General features: G+C 40.8%; 1 protein-coding gene across 2 annotated transcripts in view; it reads left to right on the plus strand.

Moving 5' to 3' along the window:
- The window catches only part of CDH11 (cadherin 11), a 103,629-nt gene that overhangs the window by 61,377 nt on the left and 21,022 nt on the right, over positions 1-21,230 (plus strand). For both annotated transcript variants that reach the window (XM_028739652.2, XM_028739653.2), the window contains exons 3-6: positions 10,030-10,440; positions 12,902-13,196; positions 14,217-14,336; positions 17,144-17,311. In XM_028739652.2, coding sequence (XP_028595485.1) covers positions 10,213-10,440; positions 12,902-13,196; positions 14,217-14,336; positions 17,144-17,311 — 811 coding nt within the window. In that variant the 5' untranslated portion in view covers positions 10,030-10,212. The remainder of the gene's footprint in view (positions 1-10,029; positions 10,441-12,901; positions 13,197-14,216; positions 14,337-17,143; positions 17,312-21,230) is intronic.

A 21,230-nucleotide genomic window follows, 5' to 3' on the forward strand; every position in this document is an offset into this window, starting at 1 on the left:
TAAAAGACTTTGTTGAAAAGGCTATAATTTGGAAGGTTATACAGTGGTACCATGGGTTAAGAGCGTAATTCATCCTGGAGGTCTGTTCTTAACCTGAAACTGTTCTTAACCTGAAGCACCGCTTTAGCTAATGGGGCCTCCTGCTGCTGCCGCGCCGCTGCTGCCGCGCCGCTGCTGCACGATTTCTGTTCTCATCATGAAGCAAAGTTCTTAACCCGAAGTACTATTTCTGGGTTAGCGGAGTCTGTAACCTGAAGTGTCTGTAACCTGAAGCGTCTGTAACCCGAGGTACCACTGTATATGTTTGATATGCTTGCACACACACAATTTTTTCTTCTTCATCACTTCTTGTGTCTCCCCCCCACTCTAATTCTGAAACAAAATTAAAAATAAATGTTCCAAATGAAAATAAATGAAGAAATGGCTCCAAACAGTTTTATATATATATATATATATATATATATATATATATATATATATATAATGAAAGCAAAGTCTGCCTCCTTTTGCTCTGTACTAGTTTAGATCTAAAGCATGCAAATTCTGTTGCATGTTGAAATTAGGCTGCTATTGGGGCTGGAATTTTTTATAGACTTTTTTCTGCATAAACCTGCAAACAAAAAGAAAAGGTCTAAGGTTAATTTTAACCTCCTTACACACAAGCCCTCTTGTAAATGAAAAGCACTCAGAACTGGCTTATAATGTGAATGCGACATATAATAATTGGCAGCTTCTTGACTTAGGTTATTTCTCCCTCAGGGCCCCATCTACAACCACTCACTTATATAATAGAAAAAAGGCTATAGGAATGGGCAAAGGCTAGGGCGATATTGGATTTTGAGCACACGGTAAATTATGAATTTTCCACTTAGCTCCAAGTCGCACAAGTATACAATTATTATTTAAAGTAAACTCCTCCAAGAGCATAGTCATTATGTCAAATGATACTATCAATCATTGTGTTCCTTAGTAAGATTCCTTTTCTTATGCTGGTTGTTTTCCTATTCCTGCTGAGTGTGTGCTTAAAAATAGACAGTCTATGTCACATTTATCTCAAGTGCATCTCCCCGGGGCAGTTGAAGAATGTAAAACTCAGTTTGCAACCATTTTTCATTTCCCAATCCTTTTAGTCGCTCTCTCTCTCCTATTTTGAAATCATTCAGTTTGTTTGTACTTTCAAATTGTGCCCTCACTAGATACTGTGCGTGCTTGAAAATGAAACCAAAACTAGAGAAAAAGAATTTCTATGACACCTCTGTTAAACTATTAATATGCGTAAATGCAAATTTAGAAAGTAAAATATCACAATTTAAATTGAAACACAGGACAAAAACACAGCTTTTGTCTTAGGGTAGAAATACTGGGCAAAAAAATTAGACTTTTGTAAATAGGTGGGGCCAGGCAGAGGTGCCTGTCACAAACCACAGTGTATCCTCTGGATTTATGCACACGCACTCAACCACTCAACCCCTACAACCACATAGCCTTGCTTGCTTGCTTGCCACAGATCTGCTACTCTTGCAAGTGAGAAATCACTCTGTTCTCTCCCTCCATGCTTCTTCAGTTCTCTCCATCTCCCTTATGGTCCACAGAAAGATACCTTACTGGGATTTGTAGTCTGGTAAGAGCAGGGAAAGAGGGATAGAACTCAAGTACTCAGAATGTACTGCACTGCACTCCAGCCTGGTTCATTGAGTTTGAAACCATCCAGTGACCCTCTGGAATTTTCAAAGACATATGTGAAACTTGGATAGAACCTGGGCAGTTTCTAATCTTTAATTAGTTTGACCAGCATACGAATCAACCAAATGTTTGGTTGATTGGTGGAGGGAAATTTTAAGCTAAGTAGATAGTCAAATTATGAGATAGGGGTTTTCAGGGGTTTTTGAGGTGCTACTGGAATAAGAATTTAAAAGACAATAGTAAAAGTAGTCTCACAGCAAATGATAAATTTTGTTTTTCAAATTAAGCTCTCCACACTTTCTCCGGTATTTCTAAAGAGTATATATTGAGGGTTTGTTAATATGCAAATACATTTGCATTTAACTAAGTACTTAATCCATCCATCCATCCATCCATCCATCCATCCATCCATCCATCGTTAAAGACTGGTCAGTAGGCTGGCAATTAAGCAACAAAACATTCTTCATTAGTTGGCAGCCCTAGTTGGTACTCATAGACATCGTTTGCAAGATGCTTCTCATATTTGGAAGCGTAGTACAGTGATACCTCTGGTTACGAACTTAATTCATTCTGGAGTTCCGTTCTTAAGCTGAAACCATTCATATCCTTAGGCGCGTTTTTGCTAATAGGGCCTCCTGCTGCGCGTGCGCCTCTGGCATGTGATTTCTGTTCGCATCCTGGGGCAAAGTTTGCAACCAGGAGCAGCTACTTCCGGGTTAGCGGAGCTCGTAACCTGAAGCGTTCGTAACCAGAAGCATTTGTAACCAGAGGTACCACTTTACTTTATTCAAATCAGCCTTTATTCTATCAGTTCTATATACAAAATATCCAACCGACCACAGGGAGAAAGCAACTACAGTATGAAAAGCTATTTTTAGGAACAGTTGGAGTTTACCAGATTTAAATGTTTATCCAATACCAAGCCAAGAGAGATAATTCTTAAATGCAAGGGATTAAAATTTTCATTCATAACTTCGCACAGAATGTAATTTTTAAAGCTGCCCCAAGAGTTCTTCAAGGTAAAAGGGAGAGTATTAAAAGAATAAGACTCTAATCCCTTCAAAGATTTACGTACAGAGGTTTATGCAGAGCATATTAGACTCACACAATTATATTGTGGTCTGAAGCAGCAAAGAGCACCCTGTTGTTAGGAGAAGCTCTAAGCAGCAGGTAGGGTGTGACTCTTGGGCACTCAAATGCTTGATTTTCCACATTTCAGTTATTTCATGGACGTGTTTGCTTTGATTTCTAGCTACCCATAGTAGCACAGGATAAACTGAAAATTTGGGTCATGCACTCCATCCAGTCAATTCCCTTTTTGCTTCTTTGTGCTAACCCACTTAATTCTCCCCCTGCCTTGAATCCATCTTGCAAAATTGGTCTTTCGTCAAGCCCCAGCTACAGAGTTAAGAAATGACTTTTCATGTAACAGTCTCACTCCACAACCCCCACCCCCCCCCGACATTTTATGTACAATTCAGGGCCACTCCATACGTTTAAAGAGGACTCAATGCACATATAAAGCATGAGACTTTCCCTCAAGAATCCTGGAACTATAGTTTCCCCCTTGCAGACCTACAGTTCCCTTAACAGACTATAGTTGTCATGATTCTTATCTGATAATCAATGGGATTACATCACTACTAACATCATTATGATTCTCATAGCCATTTCTGTTAATGAATAAGGGAAGGAGGTTGCTTTTTACATATTTCCCCTTTCTCCTACAGCCCTCCATGCTGCTTTCACTTCTGAAGCAGATTGGGAGGCAGAGGGGGCAGCTGTGGACAGGGTGGGAGGAATTGGCAAATACACATGCACACACACTACAGACACACAGGCACACATATTCCCAGCTCAAACAACCTGCATTTAAAGTATCCATTAGAAACTGGAGATAGGAAACTTCAGGTTATTAGGTCACAGAAGAGAGCTTCTATGCAAAAACAAGGTAACAAAAACCCATTAACACATTAGTGCCATATTATGTTTTCTCATGTGAAACACAATAGAAACAGCCCCCAAAGTGTCCTTAATCTGTTACTGAAGGTTTATTTTTTAAAAGAGGGGGGAACCTATGTCCCTCCAGGTGTTGTTGAACACCTAGCTCCCATCAGCCTCAGCCAGCATGGCCAGTTGCCAGGAATGGTGGAAGCTGGAGTGCCACTGATTCCCCATACTGGCTTCAGCTAACTACATACTTGAGCAACTTAGTCACAACCATTTTTTTTTTTTTACATGTCTTCTCAGAATCAAGCCACACTGAGTTCACTGGGTAAGTAGATATAGCCTCCATGCAAGCTGAGGTTTCTTGAAGTGTAAAATAATTCTTAAATTAGCAGGGAAATGTAAATCTGGTAATAGCTAAGCTGATTGAAGCCCCAGTTTTTACTTTATCTCATGAAAATTCTCAGCGGGAGGTAAGCGTACTTAAACACCTTTCCATAATATTTCAGTTCGCTGAGACAGATGATAGGAACAAAGACAACGGTTTATGCTGAAGTGCAGTGAGCTTCAGTGGAATAGTGTCGTTTATCTAGGCACTGTTGAATATATGTAAAATATATATCTGGATGAGATCCTCAGTATTCAATAACATCTGCTTTTAATTAATTCACTTACATTGCAGTTCTGCACACACTTACCTGGGAAGTAAGTAACCCATTGGACTCACTGAAATAAGTGAACATTGAGTTAGTCATATCCATTAATTTCAATATGTCTATTCTGAGTAGGAATGCCACCCAATGAATAGGATTCATAGGATTACATTGTAAAGCTGCAATTCTCCACCCATTTTCCTGGGAATAAGCTCCATTTAACTCAGCCAGGTTTACTTCAGAATTTAAGATTGTACAGCAGTAAATGTATTGCTTTTGAAATCACACACTCTGAGAGCTCTAGAAAGAGCTCATTAATGACAGCTACAGGGGACCATGTTGATATGGCCTACAAACCAATCCTGGAAAAATTATCTCTCTGAACTATTATCACCTACCATTCCCATTCCTCAACCCATCTCCCTCTTTTTCAGTTTAAGGGCTACATTCATTTCTGGGCAAGCTTCCAGTGGGGGCCAAGGGAATACCTGCGGTTGATGGGGCAAGAGGCAGAAGTGGGAAGAGCAATGAATGTAAATTTTACCTCTCTACAGTAGGCTAATTTCTATCCTCCAGCCAGACAAGCAAGAGGCATTATCATAGTTTAAAGATACATTCCAGACAGGCAAAAACATATGTGTGAAGAAGGACTGGGGAGAGGGAGTGGCTTGGGGAGAGGGGTATGGCCAGAGAAGAGTTGTGAGGATCAGATAGTGAGACCTGAAAGGCTGTATTTGGCCATTAGACCTGACGTTTCCCACCCATACTATGCTGTATTGTTGCATGCTTCCCATTTCACACACTGTTGGGGAGTTCGAAAGGCAGTGCTACCAGGCTGGATATTCTTTGGTGGAGAACACTGAAAACGTTTTTGTAATAATTATTTTAAAATGCACAAGTGTGGTGAAAAACAGTAGTGGAAAACTGCAGATGTTCTTACAAGCAGAAGGTAAACTACCCAGTGTTAGATCCCTAGACTCTCTGAATCCTCTAGGTAACTTTTGCCTTCAGCCAATTCACCATTCACTTTCTGCCTCTTCCAAACTGCTTTATGACTTTTTACCACCACCACCCTCTCTCTCACACACCCACATCCACACCCACCCACCCATGTTTCCATCCCTGAGATCAGGTGCCACTTCCCCAAAGTCCTAGTGTAGAGGTGGTGAACCTCCAGTCTCCAACTCCCATCAGCAGAGGTGGATTTAGGGAGTATGACAGGTTTGCCTGCACCGGGTGCCGAGTCAAGAGGGCAACAATGATGAACAATGGAAGGCAATAAGCGGAGGGACACCGAGTTTTGGTGTTGTGCAGGGTGCTGCTGAAATTTTAAACCCCAAAGTCTGGCATTGCCATAAGCCCCATTACATATGACAAGTGGTCAGGGATGATCAGGGGTGCATTGGGGGGGGGGGGCAGGGGCCCAAGCTTTCCCCATTTTCAAGGAAGGAATTGGGTTCCCTCAAAATTCTGTGGCAGCCATGCACGCATGTCATGGGGAGTACTGATGTCAGTCGCGCATGCCGCAGGGCACACCAGCACTACCTTGCAGCATGCGCAAGTGATGTCAGCATTCTCTGGAGTGTGTGCGTACATTGTACACACATCATGCAGCCTCGGTCCCTTCAGTCATGAGGGCAAGCCAGCGTGCTTGGGGATGATGGTAGTCATTGGAGGGCCAATGGTTTCCCATCAATTCTCTAGTGGATATTTTATTCAAACACAGCAAAATACATTACCAGGGTGTTCTGAGCTTCTCACCAGCATTTTGACTATCAAAGGAATGGCCATCCAGCTGTGTAACAATTTTATGGGCAGCCAAAACATCTAAATGGAGGTCTGGCAACCTTCCATTGGTACAAACCCAATAAGCATGAAGAAGAAGGTCTGCGTCTTCTGTGCACTTCCCACTCAGTTATTTATCCAGCTACATACGAGGTTCAGTTATTTGTTCTGTCTGTTTGCCAGAAAATCCCACTTCCCTTATTTCTGCAAACTGTCTCAGAATTACGCTATCCATCATAATGTCATTATATAGCACACTCTAGAAATCTGTCTTGTTAAATACATATCCCCACAGAACAGCTGCTATTTTAATGTATCATGCAGACATGGTGGTTAGACAAATCTAAGGGACTGTTTAGTCTATTGAGCTTCAGCACATGGTGTTTGAAATAAAGGCAGTCACTGGAAACTTTTTTTGTCCTACTGGGATTATATTTGCTATATAGAGAGCATGCTTGAATACCATTGGTCAGACGTGGTTTCCTAGACTCTAGCCTTGTCATCAAATAATAATCCCACTTGCCTCTTTGGGTTTTTGTCTGTGATTCATTTGTTATAATTTCCACCCCCTCTACGGAAATTTAAGATGGAACATTTGAAACATGGGGGGGAAAGAAATTTATTGAATAGGAAGGAAACAGGAAAAGATTTTGCAAAGTTTTAGGGGATTTAACCTTGACAGCTTATATGTTAATATTTCTTTTACCATTTATTGTGTATGTTCAGTTTTAAAAAGCCACCCTGAGCTCTTAGGAACAAAGGAAAGTTCATTCAAGTTAGTTGCATGCTCTTCCAGCACACATTTGATCAGTATTTCAGCTGGATCCTACTTCTATAGTAGCAATCAAAATTGGGCCAGCTCTCCACAACTTAGAATAATTTATGCATCGATTGTTTTAAGATACAATCCAATCGCTTAACCAGTATTTGTTGTTGTTTAAATTTCCATACAACCCTACATCCAAGGACCACAAGGTAGCTTAGATTATAAAAAAATAAAAATACATAATATAGTAACGAACAAAAACAACAACAATAGAAAAATGCTTTCCTTGTACAGGCAAATACTCCCACTGAAACATCGTGTCAATCCTGCAAGAAGGATCCATGCATCAGGGCAGATTTTGACACATGAAGTCTGGATCGCAGTGCTCATCCATGGTCCATCGAACTATAGGTCATGTCTTTTGATGAAAACATAGATCCACGTGCTTTTGTCCTTAGATGTCTGTAAGTCTAATTGGACCAGGTCCAGCTCCTCTTACATAAACCTGCTGTTGAAAAGGATACAGCTCAGTGATAGAGCATGTAAAGGTTCCAGAGTCATCTCAAAGTTGGGATGGGAAGGAAACCTGTTTGAAACCCCGGAAAGCCATTCCAGTTAGATAAAGCCTAAGCATTTTCTTTTCAAGTCAGTGTCACATGCCATGCTTCTGTTCATAAGCCTGTTCTGTTTCTCCATGAATATGCTTAAACAAACTAGGATGAAAATTCTTACTTAAATACATATTTTATCTCAAATCATGCATTTTTCATATATATATATGAATGAATTTATAGGTGCACTAGAACATCATAGATGTGTGCAAGCCACTGGATAACTAATTTCTATTGTGCCCATTATTCTGGAAAGTGTGGATCAGCTCAGCTAGTTTTAGAATTCACAAAAATAGTTTCTTTCAGCATCCATACTTCTATTAAGTATAAAATATCTTGGGCTAGCTGGATGAGTGGGCAAACTCTGAGTAAGGCAACTTTCTATGCTCCCATAAGGTGTGTTTTCTTGCCCAGATATTTGATAGAAATGTTTGCAAAACCCAGATAGTTGGTGAGGTAAACCGACAGGAATTGCACTTCTCTGTAGGTCAGCTGAAAATAACCCCCGTGTGCTTTCTCCAGACTGAAAACCTCTGTGTTCCATGCTAGAAAGAAACCCTAGGGTACTGTTGTCATGTCAACAAGACCAGATACAACAGGACTTGAAAAGATTCTGGCCCATTCCTTACCCAACAGAGAGAGATTTACAAAGAAAGGGATTGCAGGCAATTACCACATTAAGCCCTAATTAGTAAATTAAGGATAATGGCTTAGATATGTGGTTAATGTTTTGTGTTTGGTTCTTCATGCCTGAACAACTGATAGTAAACACTTTCATATATCCACACATCTTTTCTATTATTCTAAAGAGTTTCTTGGTAATTACATAATAATCCCAGTAATAAAGTTATACTACATCTTGGCTGTTATTGGAAATATTTGATGATTTTCTTAAACCCATTTGTTGACAGCATCATTTAAAATTAATGGTCTGTGGAAGAAAATTCACTTGTACGTTTCATTTGTCCTCTTTTAATTTCCTCTTATATCTCTCCCCAATCAAACAAAGATAATGAAGCAGAACACCCAAAGCTTCCCTTTGTATGTACTTTCACATGCCCTGAAATACTCCCTTGTGGTGGCTGGAGGAAACTTGGGAGGAGTTTTGATGTGGACCTTCCCCAATATAGTCCTATTTAGTCACCTTTCTCATGTGGATCGTGTAAGGAGAAGGCTTGCTCTTGTGCTCAACCAAATTGACTGTAGTTCACCAGCTATGTATTGTCATCCAGTCACATTCTTTGATATTTGGGTTTTACATGCTGAGTGTGTGACTGGAGTGAAAAGCAACTCAGTAAAGGGTGGGTGCTAATGTTTTATTCTTGTTGGAAAGTAATCTGGTGAAAGTGGAAAGGGCAGTAGTGGGTTGATATTTGGCTTTGCTTGCTTCTATGTGTTATAAATATGCATATACAGTGGTAACTCGGGTTAAGTACTTAATTCGTTCCGGAGGTCTGTTCTTAACCTGAAACTGTTCTTAACCTAAAGCACCACTTTAGCTAATGGGGCCTCCTGCTGCCACCGCGCCGCTGGAGCCCGATTTCTGTTCTTATCCTGAAGCAAAGTTCTTAACCTGAAGCCCTATTTCTGGGTTAGCGGAATGTGTAACCTGAAGCATATGTAACCTGAAGCGTATGTAACCCGAGGTACCACTGTATATATGACTTTCTATGCACTCTACTTGGTGAGTTGATATCATGGTTCTGCAGCCTTAACTCTTAACTCTGGATGCTTGCATTTTGAAAAGGTACTGAGAAGTGGTGAAAGCAAATGCTGACATTAGGTCATGCACATTTGATACAGACAATAGCATCTGCCTTGCTTGCAAAAGGTCCCAGCATCAATCCTTGGTGTGTCCAGGTAGGGCTGGGAAAGGTTTCTGCCTGAATCCCTGGAGAACCATTGCCAATCAGAGTAAACAATGATGAGCTAGATGGGCCAATGTTCGGACTGTTTTCTGTGGCAGCTTTCTACGCTCTTAGTAGAAAAAACAAACAAAAACAGAAGCAAACTCCACTCTTCAATAATCATGAAACTAACTGCAAATGTTTCTAATAACCCGGTGAGTCTAGTACAGGGAAAGAAATCATTCATTATAATTAGAACGCATACCTGCAATTTTAAAGAAGTATTATAATATTCTTTTCCTATTCTACCCGATTTCATTTATTATCTTGCAATCGAAAGAGAGAAAAGATATACATCATCAAAAAAGAAGGCATAGATGTGCATAAAATCATGCATCTTAATATGTATGTATATATGCACACTGAGAAATAATTACTGTAATTTAAATAGATATGCAATGCATCTCACCATAGTAAGGAAGAGGATGACCAGGTTACTTTGTGTGTCTGCTTAGTTTCCTAACAGTTGATGGGCATCTACAAGAGTCTATCTCTCCTTTCTTAAGGCTCTTTATCTTTAAAACAGCTCTGAACCAGGCAACACTCCAAATAGAGGAATGTCATTGTAATGTATGACACATTGGCCATGCTAACTTGCTTCACATGACATATTCGAAATGGGGGAAATTAGCTTGCATTTCTCACCCTCTTTCTTTTTCTCTCTTTCCTCCCTCTAGGAAATAATTTGGGAATCTATCCAGAATTAAAGTGATGCGCTTAAGGAGTGTTTACATCTCATTTATGGAAAAGTACACCTGAAATTTCAAGAGGATTATATTATTTCTTTTTACTCTTCTGGTGGCCCTGTGAGAAGAAGTGTTAGATTTGTGGATACTCTGGTGCCTATACATTAACCAAAAATGAAGGTGGACAACTGTTTACATGCTACCCTTATCTGCCTGGGAATGCTGTGCTTCAGCCTTGCAATAGAGATCGGGAAATTGAATCATTTCAGGCCATCACTCCATGGTCATCATGAAAAAGGAAAGGAAGGGCAAGTTCTCCACCGTTCAAAAAGAGGATGGGTATGGAACCAGTTCTTTGTAATAGAGGAGTATACGGGACCTGATCCTGTTTTAGTGGGAAGGGTAAGAAAGCCTTTATTCTTTATCAGTTGTTGCATTTTACCTCTTTAGGAACTATTAAGCTGCAATTCTATAAATCTGTGGTCCTCCAGATGTTGTTGGATGTAGTTCCCATTATCTGCTGCCCCTATATATTCTGCTGCCTGAGGCGGTTGCCTCACCTTGCCTCATAGCTGGGCCAGCCTTGCATCAGAGTCCCAAGGACCATATCCTCCAGAGACAGAGCTATCTTTTGAAATGTGCACATCTTTGTATTTTGTAATGCAGTCCTCTAACCAAATAATGTGTCCATTAGAGGAAAGAGTACACAACAATGCATATATTGGCGAAAATAACATGCAGAAGTGCACCATAGCAAGTAAAATTGCTTGCAAAACGCTGTATATTTGGCAAAACCACATACAAAAATGTACATATTTGGCAACATAAGAGCCAATTCCTGCGGTTTGAGTGGTCTTTGGTCCCCCCAATAAATATTTGAGGGTGTGGGGCCCCCAAAATTGATGGACACTGCCATTCAAATCATAGGCATACACTGTGTCATGTGATCAATTATGTGGGGCGGGACTTCCTGCCCCCTGCATATTTTATTCAAGTTGGCACCCCTGTTTGGAAAAGTGTGTGTTAAAATGGTGACAAATCTTTGTAAAATCTTTTTAAATTTAAATATGCCCATTGATGCATTTCAGTTGAAAAAATGAGAGAAACGGAAATTAACTGAAATTGACCCATCCTAAATTTACCCCTGGATTGAACCTAGAACCTTCTGCATGCAAAGCAGCCAACCCACCATTGAGTGATAGTCCTTCCTCAGTCTTTCTCTGCTTGTCTGTATTCCCCTTTCCAGGGGAAGGTTCTTCGTGTGTATGAGCATGATGGATGATCAACATTTGTGTGGCAACTCACATGACAGAGCACTCAGATGACTTCTCTATCACAAAAGCAGTAGAACCAGACTTTAAAAAGTCATCCTTGATAGAAGAAAACTGTGTTCATACTTGGGTTGCAGCCTGCATTTGCTCTTACCCAGAATGCAACCTATTTTTCCAAGTTATAACAGAATGATGTAAGCTGCCCTGCTTACATCAAAGGACCTGCACCAGCATTAAACAGCAGGAACGGATTAACCACACTGAGTGACAATTCTTCACTATTGTACCAGCTTGAACATTTGAGGAAGCGAAGATGGTTCCCAGTCTTATACATTACTTTTTTCATATCAATTCACAGAGCCAATGCCTATAAGCATTATGAAAGTGAAGGAAGGCAAGTGGGGCTCCGATTTCATTTTATACTTTAATTGCTTTAGTGCCATTCATTAAAATATCACAATGGGCATTAAGTAGCTGAGAAATTGGAAATGAGGTGGAAGCCAATGGGTGGTTCATTTTTTGCAGCCCCATGCTTCACATATCTCATTTTTTAAAAAGTTCAGATTAAAAAAAGTATCTGATGAATATAACACCTTTCATAAAAGATACTCTGCTTTTGCCTCTTAATCTCAACAACTAATAATCGGTTTTACTTTCCACATTGCCCCCCCCCAAAAAAAATCCCAAGTACATTTTGAACTAATCCTTAATTCACTTTGTGGATTCTTTCTTCAGGCTATTTAAAATTACTTGCTCATTATATCCATGACAGAGATGCCCCAAAGCATCATAGAACAGGAGTGTAGAACCTTTCTTCAGCCTAGGATTCCCTTCTGGGCAAACCTTTCTGAGGCCACATGGCAGTGGTGGGCTAAGGGTTAAGGTTTTACCTCTCTCTCTCTCTCTCTCTGGTGTAGCCTAGGGAGAGTCCCAAGGGGGCCATAGAAAGACGCATTGGGTTATCAGACTCTCTGCCCGTGCTACGGAAAATCAGTTTCTGGAAATAAATAAATTCTGAGTACATATCTGGTTTCAGCCCAATAAATTTACAATAGAAATCTGGGAACCCCAGAAATGTCATTAATATGTTCAAGTCAGTGTGTTGATAAAAAGCATCTTCAAATAATAATAATAATAGTAATAGTAGGAGTAGTAATAGTAATAATGACAGTAATAATTTTCTTATTTATACCCCACTCATGTTTGTGGGTTGCCCCAGCTACTCTGGGCAGCTTCCAACATGTATAAAAACATAATGAAACATCAAACATTAAAAACTTCCCAATACAGGGATTAGGAGAAAGGGATTAGGAGAAGAAGAAAAAACATGGAGGGTAACGCTATCAGTGACTCCTGATCACAATGGCAGTATTATCTCCAGTATCAGAGGCAACATGTAGCTGAATACCAGCTGTTGGAACTGCTTTTGCACTCCTGTCCTGTTTGCAGACTTCCCAGAAGCATCTAGTTGTTCACTCTGAGAACAGAATGCTGGACTAGGTAGGCTTTCAGCCTCATCCATCAAAGCTCTTATGTACTTAACATTTTCTTGGCTTTGAAAACAATATGTGTGTATATCTTGCATTTTGCAGCTTCATTCGGACATCGATTCTGGTGACGGGAACATAAAATACATTCTCTCAGGTGAAGGAGCGGGAATCATTTTTGTCATTGATGACAAATCAGGGAACATCCATGCAACAAAGACACTGGATCGGGAAGAAAGAGCTCAGTACACATTAACGGCACAAGCTGTGGACAGGAATACCAACCGACCTCTGGAACCACCCTCAGAATTCATTGTGAAAGTTCAAGATATCAATGACAACCCCCCTGAATTTTTACATGAAAACTACCATGCCAATGTACCAGAGAGGTCTAATGTAGGTAAGTAACAGAAAACTTGAAATAACAATTAGTTCTCAGGCTGACAAATGAATTTCTAGGAAAATCGCTATTGACCTGATCATCAATTATGGTTTACGCTTAGGACATGAAATTTTAATTCATGCGTATTTTTCACAAATAGGATAATGGTAAAGGTACCCCTGCCCGTACGGGCCAGTCTTGACAGACTCTAGGTTTGTGCGCTCATCTCACTCTATAGGCCGGGAGCCAGCGCTGTCCGCAGACACTTCCGGGTCACGTGGCCAGTGTGACAAGCTGCATCTGGCAAGCCAGCGCAGCACACGGAACACCGTTTACCTTCCCGCTAGTAAGCGGTCCCTATTTATCTACTTGCACCCGGGGGTGCTTTCGAACTGCTAGGTTGGCAGGCGCTGGGACCGAGCAACGGGAGCGCACCCCGCCGCGGGGATTTGAACTGCCGACCTTTTGATTGGCAAGTCCTAGGCGCTGAGGCTTTAACCCACAGTGCCACCCGCGTCCCCATCCATGAGTAAACTTGTGTCTTGACTAGGGATGTCAGAGAATTCTGATGAAAGCACCAGTGGGAGCAGAAATTGCCAATTTTAGGTTCTAAACCTCATGTCAAAGAGAAGTCAATCCAGCAATTACTATACATATAATTGCCAGATACCATGAAATGTTGTTTTTATGAGAGGGAGCCTCTAATAAACACCCCAAATAGTAATATTAAGCAATTGTCAATGAGGTAAAAGGTGATTCAATATAATTTACTGAACAGTGTAATTCAAATAATTCATTGGACAGAGATTTCCCATACCACAGCTGGTGGGTAACCAGTGGTGGTTCACTAATAAGACCTCATCTAGAGAATTTGGAGTTTTCCAGTGCTTAATTAGTACATAATCTCCCAATCATTTAGTTTTGTTTTTTAAATAAAAATGAATTTTGAAAATGTTCTCCATGCTTAAATCTGACATTTATAGCTTTAACATGCTTACTTAAATCCTGAAATGTATCACCACACCTTTCTGTTTCCAGGTACATCTGTTATTCAGGTGACTGCCTCAGATGCTGATGATCCCACCTATGGAAATAGTGCCAAACTTGTTTACAGCATCCTTGAAGGTCAGCCGTACTTTTCTGTGGAAGCACAGACAGGTGAGCAATTCTTTTTTGCTACAAGAGAAAGGTGCTTCCTGCACTCCCAAGGGTAACCGGAGCAATGCATCTTTACAAATCTGGAAATATGGTGATCAGACCTGAGCATAAATGAAAATCCAGATACTAATTCATTTTTTTTAAAGAATGGGCATGTCTATCATTCTTTATATTGCTGTGGCAAATCCTGATACCCTTTAACAGCTGCACCAACATAATGGCATAGAACAGTGGTAGCACATCTGCTTTGCATGTAGAAAGCCCCAGATTAAACCCCTGGTACCTCCAGAGAGTCCCATGGACTGCAAGAAGATCAAACCTATCCATTCTTAAGGCAATCAGCCCTGAGTGCTCACTGGAAGGGCAGATCCTGAAGCTGAGCCTCCAATACTTTGGCCACCTCATGAGAAGAGACGACTCCCTGGAAAAGACCCTGATGCTGGGAAGGATTGAGGGCACAAGGAGAAGGGGACCACAGAGGACAAGATGGTTGGACAGTGTTCTCGAAGCTACTAACATGAGTTTGACCAAACTGTGGGAGGCAATGGAAGAGAGGAGTGCCTGGTGTGCTCTGGTCCATGGGGTCTCAAAGAGTCGGGCATGACTAAACGACTAAACAACAACAAACAACACCTCCAGACAGGACTCTGAATGTCCTCTGTCTGAAGCCCTGGAGAGTCGCTTCCAGACTGAGCTACATGGACTAATGGTCTGACTCAGTGTAAGATAGTATCCTGTATTCCCAGGAGCTTTCAACCACAGATTCCATAATCATTGACCACTGACTACATGTGATGGGCATCCAAAACACCTAGTGATAACCAGGCTGGGGAAGGCTGCTTTAGAAGAAAGGATGAAGTACCAACAATGGGGGGGGGGGAATACTTCTTCCTATTACCAAAGACCATGTGATTTATCTTTGTAATTTATAGGAGCCTGTCTATAGGAACCTTAAAATCTGCCATTGGGAGCATTTGCTTAGTTCTGACTGAGCAGTAATTAGTGTCCTGGACTTAGACTAAAAATCCAAACTAAAAACATTTTTGAATATGTGCAGTCTGATTTTGCTATAGAGCTATAGAAGAATCTCTGAGGGGAAATGTCATTTGATTTGTAACACATTCAAGCATTGTGAGAGAGGCACATTCATATTCTGAACCACCTAGTTACAAACTTTGACAGCACCATTACTTTTCAGTTGTAGATACAGTCTGACATTTCATATCAACAACTGGCTCCAGACAATGGTTGTGCAACACGCAATTCACCAAGCAAAAGCCGTCTATTAACAATGTATTTTAGCCTGCCAAATGCTTGGGATGTGCAGACCTGTATTTTTCCTAGTCCGTAACACTTCTGCATGTCTTCACCTCTGTCTATCCCATTTCCACATTTATTTTTGGAGTTGCTTTCTTAAAATACTGAATATATAAATTAAATAAAAATCTACATGAAAAGTCACTTTTAAATATGTATTCTTAACAGACTTCCTTAATTTTAAAGATGTACTTGGTGTTTCTTGAATGGAGAACTGTACTCTAATAAAGTCTGTACTCAAATTTAGAACAGGAACAGAAAGCGTGTCTATATTTAACCAGGATTATTCCGATAGCATATCCTGGCTTCATCATTGTTCTTCCCTAGTATCATGTTTAGAGCTGTTTATATATGACTTCCAGTTTCTCAAAAGTTTTCTTTCTTCACAAAAGAAACTTCCATTTTTTCTCCCTCTTTCTCAGGGCACTCAATCTTTTTTAAAATATTTTTTGTGGGCACTGGATTTGATTTATCATATTCAGGTCGCTATGGGTGTGTGTGTGCTCCCATTAAACATTTCTCCAGCATTCTGCAGCTTTCCCAGATGCCTATTCTTCCTGATATCAAAAAATCCCCATGGGATAAATTACCTGATAATGTCTTCCCCTGAGCTTTATTTGAAGTATCGTAAGCCAGGCAGGCTTGCTACTGAGTACATGAGTTCAGTGTGGTCACTGGTTTTATTTTAAAGGGAAGTCTAGATCATGGGAGAGTACAGGCCTCTAGAGAGATGATTTGTAGGGTGAAAGAAAGGACAGTCACATACACCTCTTGGCCACCTTGATAGTAGCCCACCCAGCATAATTTTTCTGAATTTTTTCTCTCCCCTTTCGTAATCTTCAAATACAATCTATTTTCTCATAACTGGTGCAGAATAGCTGGGAAATGAGAAATTGTTGGCACAGAAATTGACATTGAAATACTTTATTGTCACCTGTACAACTTGTATACAGTGAGATTACATGAGTACCCCCCACTCAGCTCTCTTAGTCTTAACTCTCCTCGTTTACTGACATACACCCACCAAACCCAAAAGTCAGTTGCCCTGTTGTTATTTTTTCATTCAGTAGCCTAACAGCTCACGGATAGAAGCTGTTCTTTACCCTGTTGGTGTGACTAATCATGCTTCTATATCTTCTGCCTGAGGGGAGGTGATCAATAAAGTGCCGACCAGGGTGTGACTCATCCCTGAGAATTTTCCTCACTCTCCTGAGGCAACGTTCTTCCGCTATTTCATCTAGCGGATTCACAGGACAGCCCATAATATCTTGTGCTGGACATACCAGTCACAATCTCTCACCAAAATCTCCTGATGCAAGGGATAGGATCTGAACAGCTGAATATTACCCAGCCCATGTTGGGCTCATTCTCCCCTTGCTGGCAGTTGCTAGCTATGAGGAATCTGGACCAGTGCTGATGCATCTGAATATGTATGGTTCTCAGTGTAGAGTAGATGTTTTCTGAACCCTCCTTCTGTCTTTTACCTGCAGGTATTATTAGAACTGCCCTTCCCAACATGGACAGAGAAGCAAAGGAAGAATACCATGTTGTCATACAAGCAAAGGACATGGGAGGACACATGGGAGGGCTCTCAGGGACAACCAAAGTGACAATTACACTTACTGATGTCAATGACAACCCGCCAAAGTTCCCGCAGAGTAAGTAAAGAGCATCAGAAGATCCCTGTTGAATCATACCAAAGGCCTATGCCAGGCATAGGCAAACTCTGGCCCTCCAGATGTTTGGGACTACAATTCCCATCATCCCTGGCCACTGGCCTGTTGGCTAGGGATGATGGGAATTGTAGTCCCAAACATCTGGAGGGCCAGAGTTTGCCTATGTCTGGCCTGTGCAGTCCAGCATCACCCTCTTTCTCATGGTCAGTGAGATGATTCTGGATAACCCACAAGCAATACCTTTTCCCCACTGTTGCTACACAAACACACACACAAGTCACTAGTATTTGGTGGCATACAACCTATGAACTAGGAGGTTCCTTATAGCCGCCATGGATGGTAGCCATTTAGGGATCTATTTCCCTTGCTGTTCCCTTTTAGCAAGCAGTATTCAATAGTGCACAGACTCTGAAGTTGGTGTTGCAAGCCTTCTTAAGAATAATGCAGTGGGTTAGGTATTCAGAAAATCACTATCAAAGCACACATGGAATGTCAGCTGGGTATCTTGGCCATCCTGCCTATGTGCAGTCCTATAAAGTCTACTCAAAAGTAAAATCTCATTGATCTTAATGGGGACTACATTTAGGTAAGAGTTTCTGGGATCATTGCAGACCAATCCAAAACCAATTAAAAATGGCATTCTAAAAACAGTTTAAAACTCATTTTTAAAAAAATCCTCTGCTTTCAAACTAATTATTTCCGGTTTACCAGGGACATGACTTTAAGCCATCATGTCCCTGGGTAAATCAGAATGGTTTAGGACATCTGTTCTAAAAGTTAATGGTGAGTGAGACTGACACACCTCACTAAGAAGGGCATTCCACCAGGGAACAAACACTGAGAAGACCCACTGGGCCTCCATGACTGATCTCAGGGCCCAATATACATGATAGTGGGGAAAGCACTCTTTTAAGCACTTGGGTACCAAGCTGTTTAGGGCTTGTATGTTAGTGCTAATACTTTGAATCTGGCCTGGTAGCTTAGGCAGAATTTATCAGTATCACTTGAGCTCCTCTGCCTCACCCTTAAATATGCAGACACATCTATATCAAATTGAGTTTAGGAGTCATTATCAAGACACCCTCTTTAAAAAGGGGGGAGGCAAGCTTATTCATAAAAGGATTAAACCACTTCCTAGTGACTCACAGTGAATTGTTGTTTTTTTCCACCTCAAAGGCAAGATTAAAACCCAGGGGGAGGTTTTGTGCTTTGTGTCTCACTTTCAAAACATACCGGACAATGATGTTTTAAAAACATACTCCCACTGAGATCAATGGGATGTGGCAAAGACTTTTGTGGAAAGCACTGGAAAAACCTGTTAAATGAGACAGTTGAGACTGCACTGGATGAAAGCAATAAAAATATACTTGAGAGGGGGGAAATATCCATTGTAACAAGAGAGGGATGAAAGAAATGGAATCTCACTTCTTCCAGATTGTATATTTATGAGTTTGTGCACACTGTGAAACTGACAAGGACACTGTTCTTAAAAGCAATCTCTGTTTAGATTTCATTTCTGTCCCAGTGATGCACAACAATTACATCAGCTGTTTTTCTGTGAATTATCTGACTTTTGGAGGCCCTGATTTCTTAAGTTTTTTGAGGGTTAGGATGTTGGTTTGGATTGTGAATATCTATGCTCAAAGTATGGCATGTCAAAAATGAAGTGTGCAAACATAATTTTTGGGCCCTGTCCTTCTTTGAAATGCACACAAAAAGAAGGTGTGAATAAATGTTCTGAAACCACCCTGGGAGTTGAAGGTTGTTCTGTGATTTGTTTTTAATGTAATTTTCTCTGGATTTCTGCAGTAACACCTGCAGCATAAATTACAGCCTTCGTGTCACAATATATTCTGCATGGTCTTATAGTGCTCGTGACTGAGATTAAGACATGCATAATTGGAAGGTAATTTTCTATAATTGGTTTACAGGTGAATGAGGTGTAGTTTACAGGCTCTTGTCAGGATTGTTGGAAATAAATTCTCGAAATGCAGTGTGCTGTAGTGGTTAGTGTACCAGATTAGAACCAGTGGGATGTTGGTTCAAATCCCCCCTCAGCTATGAAGCTTGGGAAAATCACTATCTCTCTCTCATTCTAATTTACCTCACAGGGTTGTTTTGAGGACAGCAAGGACAAGGGTATATTGTTGGTTGTGTCAGCTGTGCTGACAGAACTTGTACTGAGGGGTAGGATAACAATTTACTTAACCAAACAAACAAACAAACAAACAACAAACCTTAATAAGAGCTAGCTTCTTAATCTTCATCTCCAATTGGAAAGCATACCTCATTGGACTTGAATATATTCATAAGGGCTAAGCAAAACTCAGGGAGGGGGGTTCTTTTCAAGAACATTAGAAATATAAATATAAAACAAAATCAGTAATTTGAAAACATATATGCCTACTAAAATCAGATTACATGCCAAACTTGCATACTTAGCTAGGTTTTCTGGAACAGAAAAGGTTTTAGCACATGCTGAAAATAATGTAGTGTAGTTGTCTGCCTACTGTAAATAATGCAGTGAGAGTATTTATTAATGGGCAGGGATTTAGGCGGTAAGCTCTTTGGCTCATCATTCTTGCCTTTGGAACTCAATAAAATGGCAAGCACATTGATGATTTTATATCCCAATTTTAAGAAAAATTAGCTCCAGACCTTACTGTTGCATTTTTAAGTCTGAAAATATGGTGGCAAAAAATAGCAAAGAAGGCAAGTGAAGTATAGCTCAAATGCACTGTGTTTTTTTCAAATGCAAATTAGCACTGGTAGTAACACTGCAAATGGGTTCCATTTTAAATTCCTCTCTGGGCAGCTGACAATCTGTGCTAAGCCTTACCACGAGGGTCAACCTTCCAGTTGGTCTGCTAATCCACTGCACATAAATATAACAACTGGTGAGCAGGTCACAGACAATGAAGTCATTATGTAAAAGTTGGGGAGGAAATAATTCCATCCTTGCTTGGTGAGCCTTGGGTATGGAGCCAACATGCCCACTGATTCACTGTTGTTGAGCATTCACCTAAAATACACATGCCAGGCCTAAGGGAAACTCTCCAACCCTGTCAGGTGTAAAACACTGGTAGATCCCTTAACCCAATAATGTCTCACTTCCCCTACGATTTTCTCTTCCACTTCCTTATCTTTCTGTACTCAGTGCCCACCGCAAAAAATAGAGGGATCCTAAGGCCTCCCCCCACAAACATCCCTATTCAGTCCCTTCAACAAATGACCACCATAAGGAGAGAGGGAAGGAGGGAGGGCGCTGCAAATTCACAAGGAGCAAGACAATGTGGGAGGAGAAGGCTTATAAAGCCAATCTCCCCCCGTTTCCCTATTGGTCATCAGGCCTCATTTTAGAGAGAGCTGGGTGACGGCAAATACGCTCCCACCTTAGGTGCAGGAATGGGATTCACGAGTAAACGATCGTGTAGAAGCCAGACATGTCTAAGCACCCATCCCAACTCCTTGAGGTTTCGTGAGGCCAGAATGAAGGTTGGAGGTCAGATGGAACATGTAGTTTGTGGGTAATGGGTACTCTAAATCACAATACCTTTGGGAAGCACCAAAGGTTTTTAAGGTTGTTGTCATCATGCTCTGCCTGTTTAGGGCTGGTGTGGGTTATAATATTGTTGCATTACACTAGATTTAATCTGTTTTGACATGTCTACCAAGAAAGCCCTGAACGTCTGCCAAATAATTCCTATGCATTTGGGAGGATTATTGAATGTGTTATGGAGGGCACTTCCAGTTCACCATCAAACCATGTGATCTGAAACTGCATTCTTAAGTACACTCAACACTTTCATGTAGCTGTGCATTGCAGAGGAAAATGAGTAGCGGCAGGTAGACTGTCAGTAGGTCTATACAGAAGTGCCCAACATACAGAAGTTATTTCCAG

Source organism: Podarcis muralis, chromosome 7 (assembly GCF_964188315.1).
Source record: "Podarcis muralis chromosome 7, rPodMur119.hap1.1, whole genome shotgun sequence".
Lineage (NCBI taxonomy): Eukaryota > Metazoa > Chordata > Lepidosauria > Squamata > Lacertidae > Podarcis > Podarcis muralis.